Consider the following 26065-nt stretch of genomic DNA (forward strand, 5'->3'; position numbering starts at 1 on the left):
ATCGGGTCGTGCACCTCCACTATCTCCTCCGCCTGCAGGTCCATATTACGGGCCATCCTGCGCAGAAGATCCTGGTGAGCCCGAAGATCTATTGGAGGTGGGCCTGTGCACGATGTGCCCGCCACTGCCTCATCCGGAGAAGAAGAGGAAGATGCCTCCGGTGGAACAGGATCCAAGGGCTGGTCCTGGTCTCCCTGTTCCTGGGCTGGAGCATCACCTGTGCCTGGGTCCAGGGCGTCAGGTGGTGTGGACCCAGAAGCCTCCATGCCCCCTGGCGGAGGCCGAGAAATGGTGGACTCCGGGGCCCCTCTGATGGAGTGACCGGAGCGAGAGGTCGAAGCAATTGGAGCCCCTTGCGCCTGATGGTATGCCCACGGGGTCCAAAACGACCAGTGAGATGGGCCATGAGAATGGTCCCCTGTCGTGTCCTGCCAATGTCCCAAGTCCTGTTCCTCGGCTTGCCCCTGAGGGGGGTATGCCGATCTCGAGAGGTCCTCCGAGGAGTGGGACACCGATCTCGATGGCCACGGCGGTGCCGAGAGCGTCGAGACTATTCCCATTGGCTGCGGTGCCGCACGGTGCCGGTCCGGAGATGATCTATCTCTACGCGGTGCCGGCGATCGGTGCCGGGACCGCGACCGGTGCCGATGACCTCGTCGGTGCCGGGAGTCGGATCTGGACCTCGACGAGGACCTGGAGTATGCCCGGTGCCGGGAGCGGCCTCTCGACGTCGAGCGTCGACCGTAGCGGTGCCGAGAACTACGTCTCGACGTTGATCGGTGCCGACGATCATAGCGGTGCCGAGACGTAGAGCGGTGCCGCGAAGAAGATCTTGGCCGCGAGTACGACCGGTGCCGAGGCGATATTCGGTGCCGGGACTGCGAGCGGCGTGGGGATCTGCTTCGGGACCTGGATCGGTGCCGAGGTTCCAGCCCTTGCGATGGAGGGCGCATCAAGGCAGGTTTCCCCCTCGACTGGACCGGGCGAGTCAACGGTGCAGTCGGTGCCGGTGGTTGAGGCGGTGCCGGCTCCGTGAGAGCTATTAAGTCTCTCGCCGCCGCGAAGGTCTCTGGAGTCGACGGGAGGCACTGTATCACCGCCGGTCTCGGTGGAGACGCTATCTGCACCGGACTCAACGGCCTCGGCGCCGGAGTCGACGGTGCTGGAGGCACCTGTTTCCGGTGCTCCACCGGCGGACGCGGCTCTACCCCCGGCACTGGGGGAGCCGGCGTCTTCGGCACGGATGTCCCCGTCTTATGGGCTTTTTTATGCCCCGGGGATAATGACCGGTGCCGAGGCACTGCTTGCGGTGCCGACGAGGTCCGGTGCCGGGGAGGCTTGTCTGACGCCACTCGCGTGGTCGTCATAGCCGGTGCCGCCGGGGCACTGCGCACCGAGGTGCTAGGTGCCGGGGCCTGACTTGTAGATGGAGCGTCCGGACTAAGTGCCGCCTCCATCAGGAGTTGCCGGAGCCGAAAGTCCCGCTCCTTCTTGGTCCTTGGTCTGAAGGCCTTACAGATCTTGCACTTATCTGTTTGATGGGACTCTCCCAGGCACTTCAGACAGGAGTCGTGCGGGTCGCTCGTGGGCATAGGCTTAGCGCAGGAGGCGCACTGCTTGAAGCCGGGAGCGTTGGGCATGAGCCCGGCCCCGCGGCCGGGGGAGAAAGGGGGAGACGACCCCCTTAATCCCCTGAACTACTTAGAACAACTAGAACAACTTTTAAACTATTTAACTATTTAACTATAAACACTAGAACTATAACTATAACTATAACTGTGATACAACAAACTAAGCTAGGGAGAGTGGAGAACAGCTAAGCAGCGCTCCACAGTTCCAACGACCGTCAGGGGCGGTAAGAAGGAACTGAGGGGGCGCCGGGTCGGCTGGGGTATATATTCAGTGCCATGAAGGCACCACTCTAGGGGGCTCCACAGCCGACCCGCCGGTGTTGCTAGGGTAGAAAATCTTCCGACGATCGTGCACGCGGCGCGCGCACACCTAATGGAATGGATATGAGCAAGCACTCGAAGAAGAATTACATTTTTATATCCTCCTATTGGATTGGATGAACTATAACCTTTGTGTTGTAACTAAGAAACAGCAATAGGATATTGATTCAGGAATGGCATAAATAGAAGTATTACTGCAAAGACAAGTGTTAAGCATTCTCCTGCAACAGGTCCCGTAATCTCACACACAAAGAAAGGAAAATCCCTGTGCCTCTGCTAGGGTGTCCAGATGTCCCGATTTTATAGGGACAGTCCTGATATTCTGGACTTTGTCTTATATAGGCGCCTATTACTCCCCACCCTGTCCCAATTTTTCACACTTGCTGTTTGGTCACCCTAGCCTCTGCAGATGTCATTGCAAGAATTAAGCTTTCTGTTGATCATACCAGTGAATACAATTCCTTTCTTTCCAAATTAAAGAACAAGAGGACTTTAAAGTGTTTCTCATCAGAAGAGGGATTTCTTAACTGTCAATACAAGATACGTAAAGATTTACTCTTATTGCAAGTAAATGCCAAGAATTCTGGAAATTTAGCTCTTCTCAATCCTTCGTGCTTGGATTGGAGAAGAAACTGAAAGCTGAAGGAATAAAGAGATTTAAAGGAGATCCAAAGTGGAAGAGATTTTTGATCTCTGCTTTAACTGTATTCAACTATTTCAGCATTTGCAACCACTTACTGTTAAATGCTACATTTATCACTACCATTAAAAGAAGCTGTGAATGAAACAAAACAGCACAACGGACTAAAATGAAGGTTCTTAAGTTATTTTTCACCAATTATTACTAATCCAGTAGCTATCATAGTGAATTTAAAATCTATGGGCTAGATTGTGCTTTGGACTTGTGGGCTACTGAGAGTGTCAGACCAGGCATTCAGGAGTAAACTGGGCTATGCAACCTTCCTGAAGCAGGTGGATGGAGAGCAGGAGAGGAACGGGCAGAAACTAAATTCCACCTCTGACTTGCCAGCCAGTGCAAATGCTATGTGGAACCTGACTGAATGTTTATATTTAAAGTAAATATAACTAAAAATTAACTGTCAATACACAGTTTAAAAAAAACACACCAGGTGTGGTAATTTATTGCTATGTTTAACCAACAGGAAATTACTGCTGCCATCCCTGGAGCAAGAAGGAAACATTGGAGGAATTTAAACTCAGAGGTGTGTCTACATCACAATGCTTCCTAGAGCTACTGTTGGCATGAATACACCATCAAACTGCTGAGTTACTGTATCTAATATCACAATATAGCCCTATAATACAAGCAAAATAGTATTTTTATTGTGAAAAGAAATCTGCTGAAATTTCTCTGCTTTTATGAATTAATGTTTGAATAAAATGGAAGAGATTTAACCAAGGAAATTTTAGAACTTAATAAATTGCATGTAATATAAGCAGTTGAAAATTAGTATTAGATGATGCTAAAAAGATCGAGGGGTTCAATCTGGATAATCACTCAAAAGTTTGGATAGTTATTTGAATCTTATCCAAACCTCTTTGAACCGAAAATCTGAAATAAAAATCTTGCAAGAAAAGGCTTATTGCAAGACTTCTGGTACCTCCTCCTTCTGGTTGGATCAGAAATACGCTATTTCTAAAGGGGAGCTTATATATCATCTGTGGTGGGAATAAAATGCTAAGCAAGTCCAAATGGTAAGACAAAGTGACTTATTTGTCAGTTATTATAAAAAAGAAAATTACTTATCTTTCTCATTCTCGGATGCTAAAAACTGTTGTCAGAAATGGATCTATGCTCTTTGGCTCTAATGTCAATGGCAGCAGTTCAGAATGGATGAGGTTTGAATTACTGGAATGTCAAGTCTAATTACTGTGACTTCTGGATATCTTAAGTGTCCTCTTTTTAGAATTCTTCCTTTCCAGGGGCCAAATTCAGAGGGGAATCTAAAGTTACGCCTTCTTCTAGCCTCTCTTTTGGGCAAGTTACACCAAATTACCCTCAGGACTGCTGTGAGGTTGGTTAGTTACCTTACACCCTAAAGCTAAAATGGGCTAACTTCAGAAGTTCTTGCCAGTCTTGTGCTGGGAGTTCTACTAAGAGCAAAGGCCCAGGAATAAGACTTGGTTTTCAACTACATGCCAAACTTACTAGGAACTTCAAGACCCTAGTATACAATACACTGAGATGATAACTCTAAAACCCACTGCAAAATGGAAAGATCTCTCGGAAGTTTTTCTCTAAGTAACTCTTAGAAAAATTGTCTTCAGCTACAAAAGGCAACTTGTAAAGCGAGGCAATAATATATTTGACCTTTCTGAGTTTCTGTTTACATAAAGTTCCCAATGTTGAATTTAGATTTCCATAGAAATCCGATGAATAACCTCCTGCATTTCTGAAAGCCTCCTCCTTAGTACTGCTTAACCACTGGTTAGGGCCTGCATCCTGCCACAGCAAAGGCTGTGACCCCCAAAGAGTAAACTGGGAGTCAGAAATCCTAGTGTCTATTCCAACTCTCCCACTGACATACTGTATTACAATGGGTAAATCACTGAATCTCTCTGCAAAATGGAGTTAACTCCACATATTTACCTCACAGAGATATTGTCAGGATAAGTTAAATGTTTATAAAGGAATTTTAGATTATTGGCTGGAAGGTGCTATCTGAATGCAAAGCATGTTTATTATCAACATCAACGTAGAATCTGATTAGATATTAATATTGGAGCAAATATAACTAAAAAGTGACCTGGTGTAGAAATGTATATTAGGGCACTGTTTTCCTGGGCTCATCTTGAACCTTGAGGAATAGTAAAATGACATTTATAGATAAGTTTATGATGACCTATGGTAAAATTTTCAAAAATACCTAAGTGACTTTCAATGAGACTTAGGCTCCTAAGACACTTTTGAAAATGGGACTTAGGTGCCTAAGTCATTTAGGGTATGTTTAGACTGCACAGGGCAGTATAATTTACAGTTTAGGTAGATGTACATGCTTTGAGCAAGCCCCCACCCTTGCAGGGTCCCAGAGCTCTGTCTCTAGCCTGAACTTGAATGTCTTCACAGCAATTTTTAGCCCAACAGCCTGAGTCAGCTGATCTGGAGCAGTGGCAGCTGTGCTGCTGGTCTTTAATCCCTGGGTAAATGTACCCTGGGTGGTAATGCTAAGGACATCAAAAACCTGATTTGCAAACCTAAGAAAGACGTTCCTCTAAGGCTCATTTGTTATATCATGGAAGAACAACAGTACTGCATACCATTTATATTTTAAAGGTTTACACTCTAACAACATTTCAAAAATCTTAAGGTAGAGGAAGTGCAGTGCCTCTAATTATGTAGCTATCCTCTTAGCTGAATTACTAAAGAAGTAAAGCATTTTAACTGCCCTTCATCCTTTCACTCCCTGTTCCTTCAGCCACTACCTCTATTTCTGTTCTCCATGTGCACATATTTTTCTTTTTGCAGGATTTTGGCATGTATTAATTTAAAAAAGTGAATAATTATGAAAAGACAGAAAAATTCCTTGCCCTTCAGGTAATTTATCAAACAACACATGTGTGTCCACACTCTAAGACTGCCAAGCAGATCAAAGCAATCTTCTTTGTGATAACAGAGTACACTTTATGAAGAAGCCAGTACAATTGGTCTAATGTACATCAAAGATGGTTTTATAAAAAGAGAGCATACAGCAAAGGCTTACAATAATTAAAAACATAATACTGCAGACCTGCCACTAAATTCTCTATAATATATTAAAATACTAAAAAAATTTTTAACAAATCTGATTTAAACATACATTCATTGCTCTTTATTACTGTGTCTACACCAATCTTCACTACATTATCCTATAAATCAAAGATAATGGATTTGGAAATTGCCCCTTTACAGTTTAAACAGGTGATTACTGTTCTGTTAACTGTCTAAAATTATGTAAATAAAAAGAAATACATGGGACCACAATGTGTGTTATTTTTAAATAGTGGCACAAATCCTTAATCCTTCTAACCATCTGCAACTTCGATTGAAATGAAGCTTCTAACTGGAATTAATGGCAGTTGCTAATGCTCAGCAAGTGTCAGGATTTGGCCCAATGAGACATTTGGGAAGAGTAAAGTATCTTCAGTGCTCAAAATGCTCCTTTCTCCATAAATGTAGACATGAAAAATATTTTTTCCCCAGCACGTATCCAAGCCAGAGTAGTTAAGTTAAGAGGAAGTACAGCAGAGAAGTTTGTGCAAGCAGTACAGGATAAGATCTGGAAGCAGATTTGGCATCAGCTGAAGAGGCGAAAGAATGTGGATTCTGGTGGCAAAAGAAGTTTGTGGATAATGAAAATGGGAAAAACTAAGAGAAAAAGAGGAGTAGTGTTAGACCGACAAAGTGCAGATAACAATCCAAAACAAGAAAATGGCACATAAAGAAAAAGAAATGAACCCATCAAGTACAAATGACCCACTGAGTGCAAACTCTTCTACCTGTGTGACAAAAAGGGGTGGAGTGTGGTTGTTAGAGGAGAGCTGAGAAAGCTGTTGATTGACGTTTTTAGAGTAAAAAGAACAGGAGTACTTGTGGCACCTTAGAGACTAACAAATTTATTAGAGCATAAGCTTTTGTGGACTACAGCCCACCACGAAAGCTTATGCTCTAATAAATTTGTTAGTCTCTAAGGTGCCACAAGTACTCCTGTTTTTTTTGCGGATACAGACTAACACGGCTGCTACTCTGAAACCTGTTTTTAGAGTAGTGACAGATATGTGGCTTTATGAATCCAACATAAAGAGTGCACTCTGTTTGTGATATGCACCTTAGCCAGGATGAAACAAAGAAGAGAAAGAGAATTTCTGCCACGACTTGGTGATCAGTGGGAGTGTGATAACTGAGTAGCATTGATGTTGAAAGAAACAGGGTGATAGAGAAATGTCAATAAAATATAAGCTTGTGATGTGTTTTTTGAGTTGCATTTGCAAAGGCATATCAAAATACCGGGGCTATTTTTCCCCAGCATTAATGCTATTCAATAATCTCACTTCTACTCATCACCAGGTTTTGCACTATTTTCAAACAAATGAATTGTTTACATTTTCCCAAACTGAATTTTTTAAATTTCCTATTCGTACTTTTAACCTCTCTTGCTGTTTTTCTGATATTTGCAATACCTGCCTTACTTTTACAAATCTGTTTTAACCATGAGCACTGTTAGAGAAATTGAATAATTAATTCCTAACACCAATCCCTAATGGCTCACTTGACACCACACTCCAACCGGGCACATTGCATTGATGTAGTTGCATTTTATTAATGGGTAAAGGGATCCTCAAATATACCCTGCTTGTTGTCTGTGATCACATTTTCAAGCATTTTGAGATGTCTGAATTAAAATTATTATACATATATCAGTTATTAATGACATTGAATAATCATTTAGGTGATTTATTAATCATAATAAAAACTGATATGTATAATGACTTTCACCAAAGAAAGAAAAAGATTCCAAAACACCCAACAAAATGATTACTGAGCATATGTTAATGTAGATACTTCACATCCAGAGTGACAGGAAGAAAGAAATCTTTAAACATATTCAGTGCTGAAAATGTAGATCCTGAGGACTCCTCCAGTCAAGTCACATAAAAGTCTAATCCCCTTCTGGAGTAGCACGAACAAGTCTTCAATAAAGATAAATAAAGATTCAAACAAGTCTTCAATCTAATAGCCCTTCCCTACTCTCAGGTTTCACTATAGTTCCCTTAATGTATCCTGCCTGTTAAGCCCTAGTTCAGGACTCTCTGTCAGAGAGACCTGTCTTATCAGCAATCTATCCCCAACTGAGTTCCCTCAGTTGCTTATACAGCTTAACTCCACCTCCTTTATCCAGGATGGCATTTAGTTACACCCCACATCCAGGTGCACAGCATGAGTAACTGGGTTCTTTCCCTTGCCTTGTGGGTGATGGGGGTGGTATATCAATATGAAAACAGCCCCTGTATCGGGACAGAGAGACTGCAAACATAGTCCATTTGTAGTCTTAATTATCTGACCCTTTAAGTAACCCACATACAAGGACTGTCCACTAAAGTAAGCAGGCCAATAAATAAAATACAGTTATGAGGTACATGTGTACAGAAAGGAAAATCCCAAATAACTAAGTTAGAAATTTCAGCTCAAATGCTGAAACTCAGAGAGGTACACAACCAACCTGCCAGGACATCTTGTAAACACCTAAATCCCAGGACACGTCAAACAATTCCAATGTGTAACAATACAAGGAACAATGCTAATGTCTAAACTGAGGGAAACTCATTGCAACTAGGACTTATCTATCGTTTATAGGAGTTCTTTTTAATCAATCACAGACATGTATTCATTCATAGATTCCAAAGCCAGCAGGGACCATTGTGATCATCTTGTCTGATCTCCGGTGTAATACGGGCCTTAGAACTTCCTCAAAATAATTCCTTTTGAACTAGAGCATATTGTTAGAAAAAGCTGCACCCATTCTTGATTTAAAAATTTACAATTACTCATGGGGGAATTCTGTGCATGCAGAGAATTCATGTCTGGCATAGAATTTTTTTTTCTGCACATAAAATGCATTCTGCCTGAGAAATGCTGCAGTTCTACCTTTCACCCACCAGAGGACGCTGTGGTGACAGAATAGACAGCAGCAGCTGACTGGCAGTAACAGTGGGCATGGTGCATTCATCAGAGCACCCAGCCTGCAGAGCCAGGTTAGGAGGCCTGGGATATGGGGGGTGGCAGACAGAATGGGGCACACGGGGCTGCTGGGGGATCAGAGACAGGGATTCAGAAGGTCTAGTGCAGGGAAAGACTGGGGCAGAGCTCAGGAGCTAGTGGGGTGACAGGGACCGAATGGGAGGGGGCTGCAGGACCATATGGGGATGAGGGATAGGGGACTGCACGGCCACATGGGGGCAGAAGGGTGTTAGGATAGAGGCGGATGGGCAGAGACACATGGGGACAGGGGCAGATGTGCCTGACTGAATGGGAGAGACTAGGGGTCAGTCAGGGTCTGCATGGAGGAGTCTTCCCAACTCCTTACACCCAACAATTCTCCAGGTTCACTCTCTGGTTCCTTTCCTCTCCCTCAGCTCTTCTATTACCCCAGTTCCCCCAAGCCTTTGCACCGCTTCCCAGGGGTGCAGGAAATATGTTTCTGTATTGTAGTTTAAATGAATTACTAAAAGTTCTGTATTAATTTGCCTAGTAAGGAATCTATTTGTCAAAAAAACATTTCCTGAATCTTACAGACATACTTGCTGACAGGTATTTTGAAATAAATGACCAAAATAATTGAAACTGGCATGATTATATTGTGTTATTTTGACAAACAATATATGCAGAATTTTAAAATATTGTGCACAGAATTTTTAATGGTTTGGCGCCGAATTCCCCTATGAATAAATTAATGTCATCATTTATTGTTTGAACTTCTGCTCTTAACATTCAGAGACCTGGTCACAGTAAACGGCTAGCTGCAGAGACAAAATAGAGTTTTCCTACAAACCTGATGAAAGAAAGAGAGAAAGAAAGAGGAAACGTACTGCACCAGTTTACTGCTGCATTCAGTTGAGATTTAATTCTTTGGTTTGGGATTTTCAAAAATCACCGAAGTGTTTTAGGAGCACAAGTGTCATTGTCTTTCAATGGGACTTGTGCTCATAAGTCATTCAGACAGTTTTGGAGATCCCACTATTTGTTTTTAAAATATTTATTATATGGGCAGAGTCATACAGATGAATGTGCATTTATGTATAAAACTTGTAGAAGAAAAAACTTCTGTTGTCAACATGTGAGACACATGTGTAATATCTACAGAACCTAATTCAAAACATCAAAAGAAATGTGTTTTCTTTCCAGTGATTGGTGTCAGGCAGGTCACATCCCTTCATGGTAGTGTACATCTGTTAGGCGTGAATTAATTACAGTAGCATAGGTCCTCTTAATGAATGATATGCCAAAATTGTGACAGAATCTGGATGATCACCTGCTTCCAATCTAGCCCAGCTCAAATGCAATCTCTTGAAAGGCTTTTTCCACCTCTTCCCCAAAGGCACCCTAATTTACATAGCAAACAAAAGCAAATAAAAACATTAACTAGACTACAATTATAGTGAGAATTCAGAGATTACTTTGTTATCTTTGATATATTACAACTGTGCTAACCTTTAACAAATACCTACAGCATCAAGCACCAAGTGGGAAATGTCAATCCCGCCTCCCATTATTTTCAATTCAATTTGATATTATTGGTACAACACACTGGATACGTGTTGTGAAAGTGTAAAACACTCATGTATTTCTTAGAGATAATATCCATCCAAGATACAGTTATATACTGTAGCCAGGGGCGGCTCCAGGCACCAGCGCACCAAGCGCATGCCTGGGGTGGCAAGCTGCGGGGGGTGTCCTGCTGGTCGCCCTGAGGGCGGCAGTCAGGCTGCCTTCGGCGGCATGCCTGCAGGAGGTCCACAGGTCCCGCGGTTTCGGCGGCAATTCGACGGCGGGTATGCCGAAGGCGCGGGACCAGTGGACCTCCCCCGCAGGCATGCCACCGAATCCACGTTACCAGCGGATCTCCCGCAGGCGCGCCACCGAAAGCCACCTGATTGCCGTGCTTGGGGCAGCAAAATACATAGAGCCGCCTCTGACTGTAGCTGTTACTTAAAATAAATAATATGTGAAACTATCCTAATGCACCAAATTAAAATGCACTGTTTTTTCAAAATGGAAAAGAAACAGGAAAAAAGATGCAAGAACTTCAGGAGAGAGTCCAGAACTCAACCTGACCCACTGCTGACCCTGGCCCCTGAACAGGTCGGTCCAAAAATCCAAAGGCAACAGTAAATAGCCCAGATACTATACATAATTAACAAAACTCCCTCAAGAAGATGGTAGAACCTAGTTTTTCAATCCATTCATAGGCAACACCTTGATCCATCTCTCCCTTCACTTCTCCTGCCACACCCCAACATGTCCCTTTCCTCCATTTATATTGGGAGGGTGGGTTTCTGGCAGAGGAGATGGTGGAGCTGCCTATGCCAGCTTAGATTTCCTCTGTATAGGAGGAACTCTCCAGTGGTAATATGTGGCTGCTTTATGAGACACAAGAGAACTTGGTGGACTGGAGGATCCCATCCCAAATTCTCACTTGCAGTGGCAACCTTACCAACATAGTAAACAAACTGCAATACGTGTAATGACTAATACAGATGGATAGTTTATATCAATAGAATGTTCCCAATATTGAACAAAAGATACAAGATCTCCCAGAACATTTGATGCAGTAATTAAATAGGAAAGGACATATTATCACCACAAAGATATTAGGACTGATACATATACTAGCAAATGATTGATCTAAACTTTTTAATTAAAACCAGATGATATAATAGCCATTTGCTTCAAATCCTGTAGTTGAATGTTCTGACCCTCTGCTGCTGAAAAATTAACAGACAAAGGTAGATGAAATTGGAGAAATGATCAAATCATTTTTTAAAAAAGAGATCAGGACCATATTCTGCAATGAGCACATAATGGGTAAACAGATCCTGCACCCAAGCTGAGCCCTCATTACTTAAATGGGGTTCTTTATGGACCCAGAGGGATGTACTGGGGTCCTGGGTATTACACTGTTGAAACAAGAGTAAATTCTCAGGATCAGGTTGCCAAAGTTGCCAAGCAGTGTGCTATTTACTGCACTTCAGCAGTCAATGATACTTACCTAGGGATGGGATGGATTCTCCATTACTTGAAGTCTTTAAATCAAGATTCCATGTCTTTTTTCTAAAAGATGTGCTTTAGCACAATCAGAAGTTATGGTCTTGATATAGGAATCACTGGGCTTGTCTACACAGTGCTTTAGTCTGTCCTACGGGGTTGTAGATAAGCCCTCTATGTGAAATTCTGTGGCCTGTGTTATGTAGGAGATTAGACTAGATGATCACAATGGTCCCTTTTGGCTATGAATAATACAGGAGCATTCAAGTGGCATGGTAACGGAAGCAAGATTTATTGTCATAAATAGAACCTTTCTAGCTCTAGCTCTGTTTCAAGAGATTATCAAAGATAATTAAAAAGAGAAGAGAAAAGTTCCCCTGCCATTTAAACTAATTAATACCAAAGAACACCTTCAGGCTTGATAGAAAAGATCAGTTTCCTTCACTGTATTTTGTTAATTGAGCAGAAAGCTGAAGGATGTACACAATGATTAACATTCTGGGGGAACAAACAGGACAAGTCCTCTAATAATTTCACAGAACTAGTGCAATTCCACAAAATCAGAATTTCTCTACTTTTTATTTTTTAATCTCTGTTATAGAACAAATGTGCAAAATGAAAACATTGAGGAACTGCATAGGCACGTCAAGACTAAAGTAAGCCTACTGGAAGGCAAGATAGACACATGTGAATTAGGCAATGAGAGGAAGACTGCAGAAGAATTGAAATTTGTGAGAGGAAAATGGGTTAAGAGATAGGGAGAAGGAAAGAATGTTAAATTAGTTTTATGATTTAAAGTTTTTTCTCCAGGATGCTGTCTAGAGTACATAGATCAAAGAGCACTGCCATCTTTGATTTCCTTAATGATGTGGTTCTTCCCTGCCCCCTTAAAATATGTTTTTTATTTCGTTAAAAAGTATAAACATTTAACTTGCTCTTAAACACTGCGTTCAAAAAATAGACATATGTTATTCCTTACATATGGTACTTTTGTAAGTGGGTTTACTATGATGATTACTTGATATTCATGAATAACGAACTAATTACTGCTGCAAAATCCACAGGCACCAGGCAGTCTTAAATACACTCAAGCCTTATTTTGTCCATTTAAAAAAAGATGTAGATGTTTAATAATTTTTATCCTTCAGAGAATGGAAATCACTAATTCTCACCTTACTTTGTCTTTGTAGGTAATATCTCACCTGTCCTGCAAATGGTTGCTTGAAATTCAGGTGAAGTGGATAGAATTTCTTGAATATTGAACACAGAAATTAGAGATCAAAAAGTTCTATTAGGACCATCTAATCAATTTCCTTGCAAGGGCAGGACCATCTCCTATAGTTTATTTTCAAGTGTTTGGTTCAGTCAAGTTTTAGATATCCTAAGTTATGATGTCTTCCATCACTTCCCTTGGGAGACATTTTCACAGCTTAATACATTGATTTCATAAGTTTTTTTTCCTGATAGTCATCCTAAACAATCCCTTTCTTTTATTTCATTATATAACTACTACTTCAAATCCATTCTACAACCCTAAATAATTCCCTTCTTTCCTTGATGTTTACACCCTTCAAATATTTGCAGATTTATAGCCCCACTCTTCTCCTTTGTCACCTCTCAGCCAAACTATGCATGTTCGGCTCTAAAATCTTTCCTCATAAATCAATTCCCAAATCCCCTAAACATTTCTTTATTTTTCTTTCAAATTCCAGTTTGTAAGATGCTTCAAAGGGCTCCCTGCTGGAAGAGGTTGCTTCGGCCCTAGATAACAGGAACAGATAGATGAGGCTCACTTGCAGGTGAAAGAAACATAGGAGAGCTTCTAAATGGGACTAGACAGGAGCAGAGCAAGAGAACCATTTTTTGGAGTCAAGTTTCTTACTCTTCTGGCATGCACCTCAGTCAGAGAAAAGCTGTGGCTCTGAAGGGGAGCAATGTACTAACAAGGAATAAAAAAGGTAGACAGAAGAATTTCCTGTTAGCTGTGATTGACAGGTGTGGCCCTGCCTCTAAAGCTACAGAGCAAGCGATTAACCCCTTGTGGGAATGGGTGCTGGGGGTAAGAACAGACTAAAAGCAATATTCCAGATACAGCTACATCAGAGCCCTGCAGGGAGGAACCATTATCCCCCAGTTCCAGAGTGTGATTTTTACATTTGCAGCACTAAACCAAATAGCCTTTTTTTGCTTCTACAGTTCATTGTAAACTCATGTCTGATTTATTATTCACTATTACCCTAGGACTCTTTTAGAATTACTGCTTTCCAAGTATCTCCCACTCACTGAATCTCTGCTTTGGATTATTTCATTTTAGAATTATTAGCTTGCATTTAAACAAGTTTAAATGTTTTGTTTTGTTTTCTGCCCATATTTTGAAACTCTCTAGATCCGTTAGTATTACTCCTAATCATCACTGGTGCTTACAACCATCCCAATATAGTATCACCCAGAGTGTTCACAAACATGCTGTTAGCCTCCTTTTCTGAATAATTTATTAAGATAACATGTTAAATAAGATTAACTCTGGGAGCAGTATCTAATAGCTCAAGAACCACCTGTTTCTCTAAATGCTTCTCCCTACCACAAGCATCGCTTCCTGTTTTCAGTTACAGCCAGTTTGCTCTCATCCACATCCTTATCATGGCGAGTTATTGGGAAATTAAAGAAACTGTTGGATCCAGGTTTGATAAAATGAAACCATATTTTCTCTGCTGGTATGTACTAGTTCACCTCCACTAAAGTCAATCAGGTAGCATCAATAGTGTATTTGTCCTTTGTGAATAAGTATCAGCACTATACTAATGACAATGCAGCTCAAAACATCTCTCAGTCTCCCCTAGTAGCTTACATACACATTGAACAGGAGGGATGACAAGATGGAAACCTGCAAATCTCAATGTTAGGGCTCTTAGGGAAGATAAACAATTGCCCATTTCTACCTCTGGAATCTCTTGAGGCAGAAGGAGCTGAAGTGGAACTCTGTTCATTCAAACAAGATCATCCAGATGTGACAATACCTTAATAGTATCGAATGACACTGATAAATTTAACTGAATCAGGTTGGCCACCTTAAGGCTTGTGTGATCTTAGAAAGAAATCAGCAATCGATATAATCATTGAGGTCTCTATTCCATAACCATAATTGAACCAAGACTAAAATACAATACACACATGTGGAATTGAGGTGTATCTGGAGATAGCCCATCACAACCTTCTTGATAACTTCTCCTAAAAAAGGAAGATGTTAAATGTTTCTTGAAGAGGAATCTATTTCTTTAAGTGTGGCTGACCTAAGCCAACCAGATGATCATCTTATTGTACTTATCTTATTGAGTACTCATATTGCAATAGTGCCAGAAGTAAACCAAAGAAAGTCCCTGTCCCAGGGAGCTCACAATCTAGGATTATGACCAGACACAACAAGTGGATAAGCAAACAAGCAGGAGCAGGGGACAATATAACAGGAAAGGCTAGAATGTTTGCATAAATTAACAGTCTCAGTGATCACAGAGGCCACCAGCTCAACCAATGTCAGATTGGCAGTGATTTAGAGGCATAATGGCAGAATGTTTTAAAGAAAAATTTAAAAGATAATGAGGTGGTGACTCTGGGAATGCTTATTCAGAGTTGTTCCCATGCAGAAGAGGGAGAAAGCACAAAAGTGTTTGTGGGAAAAGCAGACAAGCAAGCAATCCTTACTGGTGTTATTGGCACAACAAACCCATTGGTCAGCTTCCCAATAAGAAATTAAATTTGATAGATAGGGTGGAGATAAATGGTGGAAAGCCATAAAGGTGAAGACATTAAGCTTGTATATGATGTGTGGAGAAAGGTGAGCCAATGGAGGGAGACAATTCAGAATAATGGACCATCAAGATGAGCAGCTTTTCTACTGATGTGAGGAGGGAAAGGTTGGTGGCCCAAGGCCAGAGAGAAGATTTCAGTTGTCAAGACGTAAGATAACAGCTTGAACAAGAGCTGTGGCAATCTTCATCAATAATGAGATCAGTGTTTATCTCCTAGCTTTAATCAGTCCATCTCACAGGTCATAATATCTCAAGAACACCCAAAACTGTATGAAAGTCAACTAGCAAAGTGTGAGTTTCTCATTTGTAGTGGTAAAGCAGTGTTACTCCAGATGCATGAGATGTATTAAAAATCCTACCAAAATTAAGGTTTCTGCTAACCAAAATGTATTTACAATCAGCACATAAAGAGACTTGATCAACATGATGAAAAAGGGGTCTGCATTGAATAAACGTTTAAACATGGAAGCCTGGGAATGAACAGGTGAAGTCAATGTCATTGTCTAATAGCTGCCATATGAATAGACTTGACAGATTTCAATTTTTTAAAAAATAATTTTGACAGATAATATTGATGTCTATTTTTAAACTTTTTTCAATTTTGATCTATTTAAATGTTCACAGTTGTAGGAAATTTGGAGGACTGACAGAAAATAGGCAGGTTCAGACAATCATTTAATGACTGCAGATGCTGAGATTCAAAAAATTAAAGCTTTACAAGCATTAAAACACAAATTGTCAACATCACATGTCAAAATATACAAAGTTAATATCCTTAACTCAAACTCTAATAAGTTCTCTAGCAGCATTTTTCTTACTTTGCCTACCTGTACATTTTGATTATCATTGACAGAAATATTTTTTGTCAGTTTGTTTGTGTATTGAGATATTGACTTTTACCGACGTTTACTGATAAAAATCTAATCCTTCCATGCCTACCCATGAATTAATTTGTCAATACAAGACATATTTCACTCCAAAAGTTTAAATAAGCTTGACTTATTCAAATCACCCTTGTGCCCTCAGGGTGAAGTGGAACTGCATGGATGTGTCCAGATAAACAGATTTCTGGGAGATTTTAAGCATAACAGGGGAAGTATTAAGCCTGACTTACTTCTGAATTTGGAAAAATATTTGTTACTTAATACATCTGACAGTGCTGAAAAAAACATATTAAGAAATAAAGGGAGTTGCCATTAGCTATTAAACACTGCCCTGCAAGAATGGATTGATGTTAATCTTTCTCTTGTCTTTCCATTCTACTTGCAGTGTTCCTTTTTCCATTTCCTGCTTCCAGGCCAACCACTTCTTTCAACATACAGTAGATGAGAGACAGGCTCCATGCTACCCATACAAAGTTTACGGTCAACTGGACATTGCATACTACAGGAAATCTAGTCCCCATCAACCCCCAAAGTTCCATGATCTGCCCCTAAACAATTCCATTATGCAATATTTCTAGGAAGACCTTTAAGTATTCAAATCTTCACCTGGAGACCCTTGAAGAATTCACCATCCACAAGAAAAGCACCACTATACAGAGAAATCTGAAGTATTAAAACCATTTATTACTATAGACTATGTTCTCATATTCTTAGAAAACTCTAGTGTTCTACACCCTCAGTTGCAGGCTAATTTGTCAACATAAATGTAAACTATCTTTGACAGATTCTTAACAAAAACTCTGTCAGATGTGTTTCAAGCCAAGTCTTCCCATTGTGTTTAGCAGCAGATGAACAGGAGGTAAAACACTTATTTCTTTTAGAGGCCATAACCTCAAGAAATTCAAGGTATTCCCTCATCTCCTCCATTTTAGAGAATGCACAAATGCATATTTTATTAGTGACCTCTATTTATTACTTGGTTACATGTGACCTATCCAGGTGTCTCTGAAGAGAAACAAAATATGCTAAACAAGGAACATGAACTAAAAGTTTCCCAATTCCCTCATGCTGTGTATCATTAAAACGTGTGAAATGACAGACTTTCACCTGGTCCATTTCAACATTATATGCCTGCGGAGCTCTGAGTATTTCTTAAAGCAGGAGCAAGAAGGCTTATCTTTGGTGTTGGAAATTCATGCGTGGACTCTCTCCAGAATAAAAATTACACCCAGAATGCATCACAATGTCTGTTATACAATCAAAGACTTCTGTTTCTTTAAAAACCTGGCAGATCACTGCCACATTATCTTGTCTCAGATTTGGAAGAGAGGCCTTATACATTTTGTACTGGAAGCAAAGCCAAGCCCACTATGAGGATTTCATATGTGGGCCCTTCCTCAGTGTATAAATCACTGGGAGACCCAATTTGCCTATTTAGCAGCTAAGCTCCTGGGGGCAGATACTGCCTCTTTTTCTGTGTTCTGTACAGTATCAAACACAGTCAGCACTTATATAAAGATAGGGTGAAATCTTCATTCCTGCTCTGCCCCTGTTATACCAGGTAAAAGGATTGAAGTGGCTTAACGAGACCCTTAAAGCTCTGAACTGGCTGAGAGAAAAGTCCCTGGTTCAGGAATTGTGTGAAACAACTGTAGAGTTGCCCTCTGAAGATTGTCAGGAAAGCTCTGATACAAGGGGTGTGCTGAAGGCAGGGCTAGGGGCGAAGCTGCAGCACAGATTCCAGGCAGCACTGTAGCTCGCAGGGCAGTCTAGGGAGGCTGCTACAACTTAGACGGGCCTCCTGGGGAATGTGGGATAATTATAGCTGGATGCTTCTGCTAAAATGGTTAGCAGTCGAATAGTTAACAGTGTTGACATCTGAATTGTCATTTCTAGATTTCAGACTTAACTCATTGATATGAGCAGGGCAGTTCACATCCATCAGCTATTACTTCACCCTCCAAAAACTCAAGAAGGCAACATGAGGTGAAAGGCATGTAGAGAAAGGCATTGAGGCACTGGTGTGAAGCTGGCTTTACTTTGTTATTTTAGAGAAAATAACTGGAGAAAAGAGTAATGGAAATAAAACATATCATTACCCTTAACTGTACTTTATCCAGATATAGTTTTACTATTTATGACATAACTAAGAATAATAACTTGAACTAGAAACGTTTTCTTTTATTAATTATCTACAGCGTGTATGGAAAGAACTGATGGAATTGATGAAGAACAAATGGGCACCCTCTGGATATAGTGTAGAAAAAGCACTCTGAAATGATCTAGTAAGTGGCTTTTATTGCAGCAAGTTTGCGTACTAAGCACTAATAGTGCAGAACTTCTGCACAGCACCAGCTCAAAATTCAAGTTCTGGGCACCCGTTCAATGTTTATGATTCTGTGCATTCCACAGGGGATGGGAAAACAGTGCCCTGTAAGTTATTTATTGAAGATATTCCCATAGTATACCTACATACAATACCCATTTCCAAAAGAGGCTGTGGATCTGCAAAGTATCCAAAGAAGAGAAAGATATAGTGTATTTCTTTTATTACATTGGTAATGTTTCAAAAGTGTCATGAAATAATGCCCCCCCCAGTCTTGGTGAGGGAGAGGGGACAGAGGGTGAGTTTTCATTAGACTTAAGCTGGGATAGGCCCTGGGGTCCTGAGAGCAGGGGAAAAGGGAGCTGCAGGCTCAGCTGCTTCAGAGCACTGCCCCTTGCCCCCAGCCCAGAATGCGTGTGGAGATTGTGCCTGGGCAGGGAGGGTAAGTACAGGGAGGGGAGGTGAGATTTCTACACCTCTCCCATCCACCCATTTGCTAGACTTTTGGAGGAAAATGGAGAATTGATTGTCTCATGCATCCCCCTGCAAACGATGAAGCTCTTAGGGCATGTAACAGTCATTCCACTGGGGTTGCTGCTGCTGCCCTGCCTCACCCTGCCCTATAACTGAAGTATAATCTGAGCTGTGTTACCAAGATGCTGTGGGTCTGATCAGATCTCCAATTTTGTGGATCAGGAAGGATTTTTTTCCAGGGGGCAAGGTGTCTTGTTGGTTGGAGGCCTAGTTTTAATGAATAAAGATAGACTTTAAAAGTTCAAAATGTAGTAAGTGGGAAGTTTGTAATTTTGTTGCAACTTGAGGCTGGTGTTCATTGCCAGTGACAGGCTGATAGGAGCTGGCACCTGGAAGTAAACATGGGCGAGAGACTCAAGTGATGGCTGGTGGACCCTATTAGTCGCAAGGAAGAAGGGGAGATGTTAAGTGTTCATAGACTGAGGTACCTTTTATGTGTATCCTCCTTTCTACTCGCAGGGGAAGCACAAGATGATTCAAAGGTGGGCTGAATCCTAGAGATTAGAGTGAAGGGGATCAACCCTGAATATTGGTTTGGCATGGAGGTCATTTAACACTGTATTGAATTCAAGTAAATGAGTAATATATCTCGGGGGAAAGTAGGTTGTCGAATCTTCCATAGAAGTTAAACATTAATAACCTTACAGCCTTCTGCCTTAAAATCCATCCATGTGCCTTTTATCCGCCCATGTTTCCTGATCAATGTCCTCTCATGAGGAAGCTTTTACAAAGCCAGCCCAGAGTGACTTCCTGAAGAGTATTTGTAATTAACAAAGCAATAGGCACAGCTTAATTTTCAAAATAACAGTGGAGAACAGTATAAGTAAAGCTTGATAAATAAAAACGTGTGTAATTAATTTACTTACACATTTTTTCTACCACCACACATAATGTAAATGTCTGATATGAGCCACAGTAATTCTAAAAGAAAACAGGTTATATAACCTACCTCAGTGATCTTGTCGGAAGGCTCCAGTCCAACCAAATTGGCTTGTACTAGCTGCTGTAGAAGTTGTACTTGAGCTACGCTGAGGAAGAAGTCCAGGTTTGTGGTCATATTCACCTCCAAAGAATGGCCGCACACTAAAATCTCCTGTGGAGAAAAAACATGTCAGATACTAGCTACTAGGCAGATAATTTACATTTTAAAGGTAACTATATCACAATTCTCTGTCATACCCAATTTAAGCCATTTACACAATGTTAATTGCGACTGTTAAATCTATTTCTCTCTTTTAGTAGCAAAGAATGGTGTGCCAGTCACAAGACTTCTTGTGAAGAAGTTGTGTTTGATACCTTGCTTTGCTTTCAACAGCATATGTAACCATTAACACAAATCTTGTATGTAAAATGTTTCATGTGTGAGGTCTTGTTTTTCTTTGTAATATCAAACACTAGATTGTCAGATTTTTGTTTTTCATTTGCTTGGCAATGGACTACATTTCTCCTTTGCCTTGTCCTTCCAAGAAGATATACTTTTTTGGAATATAAACTCAGCTCGATTTATAATGAAATATATGTTGGAACTCAAAGATAACCAGCCTAATTGATTTCTCTTTGCCTGTAAACCACTGTTAATAGCTTGGCAGAGTTAACTGGATGACCACTAATATAGTTATACAAAACTAAAAGTCTTGACCATTGTTGGCAAGTGATTCAGAGATGAACAACAGAATCAATCCATAAGGTTTGCTTAATAAGCAGAAGCATTGCCCCTTCTCATGAAGGACATGTGAATAATGTTCATATTCTCGGTAATCTATAGTAGACCCCACCCTTCAACCTTAAGCGTCCCCTAAGGAATAGATTCAAGGAGAATCTGACTAGCCAAAACATTTAAATTCCTGAATGTGAGCAATAGTAATGTTCATATGTTTCTTTTCACTGAATCCTTTCCATGCATCTCACAGCTATCCCCTGAATTTTCTTTTAATTTAAAATCTCTCGCTCCCACATTTGTGATGGCACTCTACATGAAACACAAATTCAATGCAATCTTTCGCTCACATAATTAACATCTGTTCCTTCTCCATCAACTTGCACCTGTTACAAATGTGCAAATATGATTTTCATTCCTACCTCGGTTTTGCCCTTCCCAGGAGGTAGCTATTATGAAAAATCACTCCTGCTAGCTGGCAAACAATGACTGGCATCTCCCTCCAAATAATGTGTTTTAAATTCCCTACCCATGTGCTAATGCCAAGAAATGAACCACAGTCTCTTGTGTGTAACAGGCTCCTCTACTGAGCTGACCCACAGACTGGTAAAAGTTACTGCTAAGTCTTTCCAGTCAATTTGGAATATCCTGAGGTATCCCTATTACTCCTACTACAAAATATTGTACGCCTTTGGAAATCTGACCATAGCACACTGTTTATTTGATTCTTGTAGAGATAATGTAGTTTTCAGGTTTGCTTTTATGGGGCCCATGAAAATAGTGTTTCTTAAATATTGTGCTGGATCATGTCTTCTCAACTCTTTTAGTTATAAATCCTTTAAGAATTCTGCAGTGTGCCTACCATAAATCTGACCACTTCATATGTCTGATGTATCATGTTTCCCCTCCTTTCATCTGGTTTTTGACAAGAGATTATAAGCTCTTAGGGACACAAACTATTTCTGGGTGTTCGTACAGCATCTAGCACAATGAGATCATGGTCACGATGAGGCCTTTGAGTGCTATCATAATGTAATTAAATAAAAATACCTGTTCAAACAATGCAAATAATAAATGATAACTGTGCCATAGTTAAATACCAAAACTACAGCAGCCCTATGAACAGTTTAAAAAAACTATTCCTTTTTTCCACAATCACACTATTTTAATATTGTTTAATATAATATTTTCTATCAAGATTAAAATTTGCTAAGGGAACAATAATGTACATGTTAAAAAGTCAGTTATTTTTGTTTAAATTTTGTACTAACCTCTGTGTGCAAGTTTTCTGATGAAATTACTTTTGTGAAAATGATTGCAGGAGCTGCAGTTATTCTCACTGTAAAATCTGTTAAAATTGGAGTTAAAATTGCTCTCCGTTCTTGATGCCGCCTTATGCTAAAAGAAAAAAAATTGAATATTATTACAATAGATTGTAAGCTGCTTACGGCAGAGACCACATCTTCCTGTGTTCTTCCTGTGTACAGGGCCTACCAAAATGGGGCCTCAATCCTGACTGGGGCCTTTGGTTGCTACCACAATACAAATAATAAATAATTATTAATAACAAGGGTCCCAATCTGGCTGTCAGGCCATTAGTCCCAGGGACAGGACCATTGAAATCAGTGGAACTCAATGCAGTGTAAGGCCCAGATGGATCGAACTGCAGGATCAGGGCCAATCATTTATTTTAATTAGCTCAAAATTAAGATAAAATTACACATTTTTCTAATGTTAACTATTAATATATTGCACAAACCCATTGTGACCTCAGTGCATTTGAAACCAAAATATATCTAAAACTTTTACTCTGCAAGCAATCCACCAGTATACACACAATACAAAGTGATGTATTATTGCTTTTCCTTTTACTGAATTAATATACGTTTAAAAATAAATCACTGTGAAGCAGTTTAGGCCACACACATTTGACCTACAAATCACATAAAAATAATTTTCAAAATGTGTTAGTGATCTTTATATTGAAATAGGTGTTCTTGTATATCCAACAAGACATTTACTTCACGCACAAAATATTTTGTAATGAAACAGTTAAAGTTGCCACACGCACAAGTGGCACAAAAATCAAGTCCATGAAAAGTTAAGCCATCTAACAATACAGAACATCTACTCCACTATTCACAACTCACCATTAAAATAAGTACTTTACACCATAGACCACACATAGATGCCTAAATTCTGCCCCCATAGTAAAGCAATGCCAGCCTTCCAGCACCCCTTTCTGTGATTGGATGAGCATGCTGTACATTAGCTCCTTCTAAACAGAATACTGACATTCACTTTCCATGAACATTTGTGTCAGTAAACTGGATACTTAAATTATCTTCTGGTTATATTTGCTACCAAAATGCAAGCTGGAGGCATTTCCCTTTTTTGGATGCATCTATCAATAGCCCTTGTTGACACAACATACCAGACTAGGATCTCCGTGTCAATTTAAATAAATTTGCCACAGACTCTTGTCTATGACCACCTCCTCTGCAATCCTTCCAATGAGGAAAGTTGAATGAGAAAAGCCTGCAATGAAATCAGATGGCCCTCAGTCTCAACAAGAGCATGGGTAATGTGAGTCCTCTGGGTAGTATCTGGTTGAGCCATTGCCTTGAGATCTGGTCATTGAGAGCATCTGCTAGAAGACTATCTACCTTTCTTACAAAGACAAGCTAATCACTGGGTTCCATAGAGGCAAACCCTGACAACTCTTAGAACATGACTTTCATTAGACCAATTTCTGCATATTCATAAAATGAGAAACAGCTAACTATCAACAAGCTATTAAACTAATAATTCAAACAATATACAAATTATTCTAACATATATCCCAACAAAATGCCCAGGCTATGCATTTTCTCTGGCTCATGTAAAAAAGAGAAACTCAGGCCTGGTCTACACTACGAGTTTAGATCGAATTTAGCAGCGTTAAATTGAATTAAGCCTGGACACGTTCACACGGCTAAGTCTCTTTTTTCGACTTAAAGGGCCCTTTAAATCAGTTTCTTTACTCCACCTCCGACGAGGAGATTAGCGCTAAAATCGGCCTTAGCGGGTCGGAATAGGGGTAGTGTGAACGGAATTCGACATTATTGGCCTCTGGGAGCTATCCCACAGTGCTTCATTGTGACCGCTCTGGACAGCACTCTCAACTCAGATGCACTGACCAGGTAGACAGGAAAAGCCCCGCGAACTTTTGAATTTCATTTCCTGTTTGCCCAGCGTGGAGAGCACAGGTGACCATGCAGAGCTCATCAGCACAGGTAACCATGATGGAGTCCCAGGATCGCAAAAGAGCTCCAGCATGGACAGAACGGGAGGTACGGGATCTGCTCGCCATATGGGGAGATGAATCAGTGCTAGCTGAACTCCGTAGCAGTAAATGAAATGGCAAAATATTAGAAAAGGTCTCAAAGGCCATGAAGGACAGAGGCCATAACAGGGACGCACAGCAGTGCCATGTGAAAATTAAGGAGCTAAGGCAAGCCTACCACAAAGCCAGAGAGGCAAATGGAAGGTCCGGGGCAGAGCCGCAAACATGCCGCTTCTACGCGGAGCTGCATGCCATGCTAGGGGGTGCAGCCACCACTACCCCAACCATGTGCTTTGACTCCTTCAATGGAGAAACACACAGGGAAGAGGGTTTGAGGTACGAGGAAGATGAGGATGAAGATAATGTAGATAGCTCACAGCAGCAAGGAAGCGGAGAAACTGGTTTCCCTAACAGCCAGGATATGTTTATCACCCTGGACCTGGAACCAGTAACCCCCGAACTCACCCAAGGCGTGCTTCCATACCTTGAGGGCACACAGGGGACCTCTGGTGAGTGTACCTTTGGAAATATTACACATGGTTTAAAAGCAAGCGTGTTTAATGATTAATGATTAATTTGCCCTGGCAATCGCGGCCAGTACAGCTACTGGAAAAGTCTGTTAACGTGTATGGGGATGGAGTGGAAATCCTCCAGGGACATCTCCAGAAAGCTCTCCTTCATGTACTCCCAAAGCCTTTGCAAAAGGTTTCTGGCGAGGGCTCCCTTATCCCGTCCGCCATGGTAGGACACTTTACCACGCCAGGCCAGTAGCACGTAGTCTGGAATCATTGCATAACAAAGCATGGCAGCATATGGTCCCGGTGTTTGTTGGCATGCAGACAACATCCATTCCTTATCGCTCTTTGTTATCCTCAGGAGAGTGATATTATTCACAGTCACTTGGTTGAAATGGGGCGATTTTATTAAGGGGACATTCAGAGGTGCCCGTTCCTGGTCTGCTGAACAGAAATGTTCCCCGCTGTTAGCCGCGCGGTGGGGGGGAGGGGTGAAGTGATCATTCCCGAGAATTGGGTGTGGGGGAGGGGGGTTAGTTGGGTTTGTGCTGCATGTTAACCCGGAAACCGCAGCCCCTCCTTTTACATTGCAAACCCATTTTAAATGGCCAACCCAACGGGTGCTTGGTATGGGAAATGAGGGCGCTACTGTTTGAAACCATTCCCACATGTTAAGAAGGTTAAAAAAGCCAAAAGACTGTGGCTTACCATGGCTGCCTGCAAGCCGAAATCTGTTGCCTGGCACTGCGTGAGTGATCTTTCACACCAAACCGGCAGGCCCTCAATATAAGAGGAAAAATGCAACCTTGTAACGAAAGCACATGTACTGTGTAATGTGAACAGCAAAATTTAACGTGAAAGAGGGTACCCATTGTTCTCTAAAATGTGTCTTTTTTAATCACCTCTCCCTTCTCCTCCACCAGCTGCAAATGTTTCTCCTTCACAGAGGATAGTGAAGATTAGAAGGAGAAAACGGCGGACTCGGGATGATATGTTCTTGGAGCTCCAGATGTCCTCCCATGCTGACAGAGCACAGCAGAATGCGTGGAGGCAGTCAATGTCAGACCACAGAAAAGCACAATATGAACGAGAGGTGAGGTGGCGGGCTGAATCGCGGGATGAACAGAGCAAGTGGTGGCCTGAAGATGATAGGTGGCATCAGCTTGCAGACAGAAGGCAAGAGTCAATGCTCCGGCTGCTGGAGCATCAAACTGATATGCTCCAGCGTATGGTTGAACTTTCACACCGTAGCCTGGCCAGTCATGAAACTGGTTTTCTAAGCTTCTCTGATGCACACCGTGCCCTG

The 26065-nt window shown here is 41.3% G+C and overlaps 1 protein-coding gene across 5 annotated transcripts in view; it reads right to left on the reverse strand.

The window, feature by feature from the left end:
- VPS13B (vacuolar protein sorting 13 homolog B) overlaps positions 1–26065 on the reverse strand; it is a 960935-nt gene that overhangs the window by 256009 nt on the left and 678861 nt on the right. For all 5 annotated transcript variants that reach the window (XM_054017509.1, XM_054017507.1, XM_054017510.1 and 2 more), the window contains exons 32-33: positions 22191–22317; positions 20212–20355 (exon numbers count right to left, since the gene is read on the reverse strand). In XM_054017509.1, coding sequence (XP_053873484.1) covers positions 20212–20355; positions 22191–22317 — 271 coding nt within the window. The remainder of the gene's footprint in view (positions 1–20211; positions 20356–22190; positions 22318–26065) is intronic.

The sequence above is a fragment of the Malaclemys terrapin genome, chromosome 2, assembly GCF_027887155.1.
Source record: "Malaclemys terrapin pileata isolate rMalTer1 chromosome 2, rMalTer1.hap1, whole genome shotgun sequence".
Taxonomy (NCBI): Eukaryota; Metazoa; Chordata; order Testudines; family Emydidae; genus Malaclemys; species Malaclemys terrapin.